Source organism: Scophthalmus maximus, chromosome 1 (assembly GCF_022379125.1).
Source record: "Scophthalmus maximus strain ysfricsl-2021 chromosome 1, ASM2237912v1, whole genome shotgun sequence".
In the NCBI taxonomy this organism is placed as follows: Eukaryota; Metazoa; Chordata; class Actinopteri; order Pleuronectiformes; family Scophthalmidae; genus Scophthalmus; species Scophthalmus maximus.
Window position 1 is genome coordinate 30,825,001 of NC_061515.1, and position 2,500 is coordinate 30,827,500.

General features: G+C 50.6%; 1 protein-coding gene across 8 annotated transcripts in view; it reads left to right on the plus strand.

The window, feature by feature from the left end:
• The window catches only part of dmd (dystrophin), a 154,378-nt gene that overhangs the window by 99,608 nt on the left and 52,270 nt on the right, over positions 1-2,500 (plus strand). For all 8 annotated transcript variants that reach the window (XM_035626047.2, XM_035626075.2, XM_035626055.2 and 5 more), the window contains 6 exons: positions 229-408; positions 503-625; positions 735-905; positions 1,298-1,420; positions 1,561-1,695; positions 1,850-2,002. In XM_035626047.2, coding sequence (XP_035481940.2) covers positions 229-408; positions 503-625; positions 735-905; positions 1,298-1,420; positions 1,561-1,695; positions 1,850-2,002 — 885 coding nt within the window. The remainder of the gene's footprint in view (positions 1-228; positions 409-502; positions 626-734; positions 906-1,297; positions 1,421-1,560; positions 1,696-1,849; positions 2,003-2,500) is intronic.

The following is a 2,500-nucleotide window of genomic DNA, read 5'->3' on the forward strand; positions in this document are numbered from 1 at the left end:
CTGGCTGAGTTACTGTTCCCTTCAGAATTCAATTCAAAATTCTATTGATTAGTTTTGAATGTGTTAATGGTCTGACTTCGCCCGACACTTCTCAGATGTTGCTTTCACTGTTTAGCTCCAAATCCCCTCGGATTATTCTTAGATCCTCAGATCTTCCCCACTGGTGTCATGTCATTCTTTCCTTCTCTGGTGTTGTATTGAACTTGTCTCCGCGTCTCGTCCTCTCAGTCCGTCCACGGGGAGACGGGGCGACGCGAGCCCCAGCTGCAGGCCGTGGTGGAGCTGGCCGAGGCCCTGAAGGCCGTGCTGCGGGGCCACGGGGGCCTGGTGGACGACAAAGTCAGTCTGCTGCGCTGCAACTGGATCGCCGTCACGTCCCGGGCAGAGGAATGGCTCAACCTGCTGCTGGTCAGAGGAAGAAAAAGATGCTGTGTTAAAATTATACCAAAGTCTCTAAAAATAAGTCAAGAAAGTCGTTCCTTCATCTCTCCCCCTCCCTCAGGACTACCAGCGGCAGATGCAGAAGTTAGATGGAGAGATACAGGAAGTGAACGGATGGATCGACGGAGCGGAGAAGAAGATGGACGACATCGACAGCCAGGGACCCAACGACTCTGTGCTGAAGGTTGTACCCCTTTATTTTTTTATGACATACAATATATAAATATATTTATATTTCATTATATCAAGAATCGCCGCTCCTCGGACTAACTTGTCGTGTTTGCGTCCCGCAGGTTTTGCGTGCGGAGCTGGAGCGGACGAGGGGGAAGGTGGAGGAGGTGAGGGCTCTAGCCCAGGAGCTCCAGTCCACCCGGGGGGAGAACTGCCAGGCTCAGGTGGGACCCAGGGTGGAGCAGCTCAACCGGAGGTTTGACACCATCGGCCAGCGCATCGCCTCCGGACAGGTAGGGACGAGCGACGGGATGGTTTCCCTCTGTTTTCATCAGTCAGCAGCAATAGTGAGGTGAAATAAGAACGTCAGTGGGCTGCTAAATACTACAACTCACTAAAAACAACTCACTTAACAGATTTCTAAAGGTCTGGCTGAATGAACTTGAGCAGACGTCGAACTGTCACACTGAATTTACCTCAAACCCACTGAATCTGTGTGTGTGTGTGTGTGTGTGTGTGTGTGTGTGTGTGTGTGTGTGTGTCTGTGTGTGTGCGTGTGTGTGCTTGTGTGTGTGTGTGCGTGTGTGTGTGTGTGTGTGTGTGTGTGTCTGTGTGTGTGTGTGTGTGTGTGTGTCTGTGTCTGTGTGTGTGTGTGTGTGTGTGTGTGCGTGTGTGTGTGTGCCAGACGGCAGCGTCAGCCAAGGAGCTGGAGCAGTACCACAGTGAAGCGCAGATCTGGCTGGAGCTCCTGGAGGAAGAAGTCAAACAGGGGGAGAACCTCAAGGAGGAGGACTTCCAGGAAGACAAGGTCTCATAGACACACACACACACACACACACACACACGAGGACAAACAGCTGTTTTGACTTTCATACAATTAGAGACAATGTGTGTGTGCGTGTGTGTGTGTGTGCATGTGTGTGTGTGTGTGTGTGTGTGTGTGTGTAGGACTGTGAGGAAGGTGCAGTGAAGGAGTTACTGTTGAAGGGAGAGAATCTACAGAAGCGAGTGCCGGACGTGGACAAGAGAGAGCAGATCAGACTCAAACAAAACCAGCTCAACTGCAAATACAACACCGTCAAGGTAAAGTACACGACACGAGTACTGGTCAGGACCAGTGGCGTCCGCCACGTCTGATACATCCAACTGAACCATAGTGAGGTCGGTAAGAGAAGCAAAATCCTCCTGTGTGTGTGTGTGTGTGTGTGTGTGTGTGTGTGTGTGTGTGTGCGTGTAGGACCTGCGTGTAATGAGGAACAGGAAGGCGCTGGCCATCGCTCCCCAGTGGTACCAGTACAGGAGGAAGTCCCATGACCTGCTGGCCTGGCTGGACGACATCCAGCGCAGTGTGGACCAACTGCCCGACCCCCCCGAGGGAGAGAGGGTCAAGGTGACAACACACACACACACACACGAACATGATCTGTACACGGAATGAAGAAAAACATATTTTTCTCCTTATGTCCAACCTGCGCCGCTGATTGTCTCCGTCTCCCTCTTCATCCTGCTCTTCATCTCTAATCTTTTTCTCATCCTTCTGTTTCCTGCTACATGTGAATCTTTTGTTCTTCACCTGGAAAAAGGGCTTTCTGAGCAGTTGTTCCAGGAAAAACTTTGTCATATCTATTTAAAGAAAATAACCGCGGATCAATTCTGGTCCTGCAGCAGTTTTATCGGGAGACCCAGAGTCTCTGCTGGGGGGGAGGAGAATTAAACTGTCGTGTTAACATCAATAAATCACTAGTGAACTATTTTTGGGACCGCCGTACTGTACGATTGTTATTCATTATGGCTCGTAACAGCCGACACCAGCCGACCTACACCATGTGTTTGATTGAGACGCTGCGTTAGCAGCAGATAACAGGGCAATTAAAAAGAGGGAAGTGAA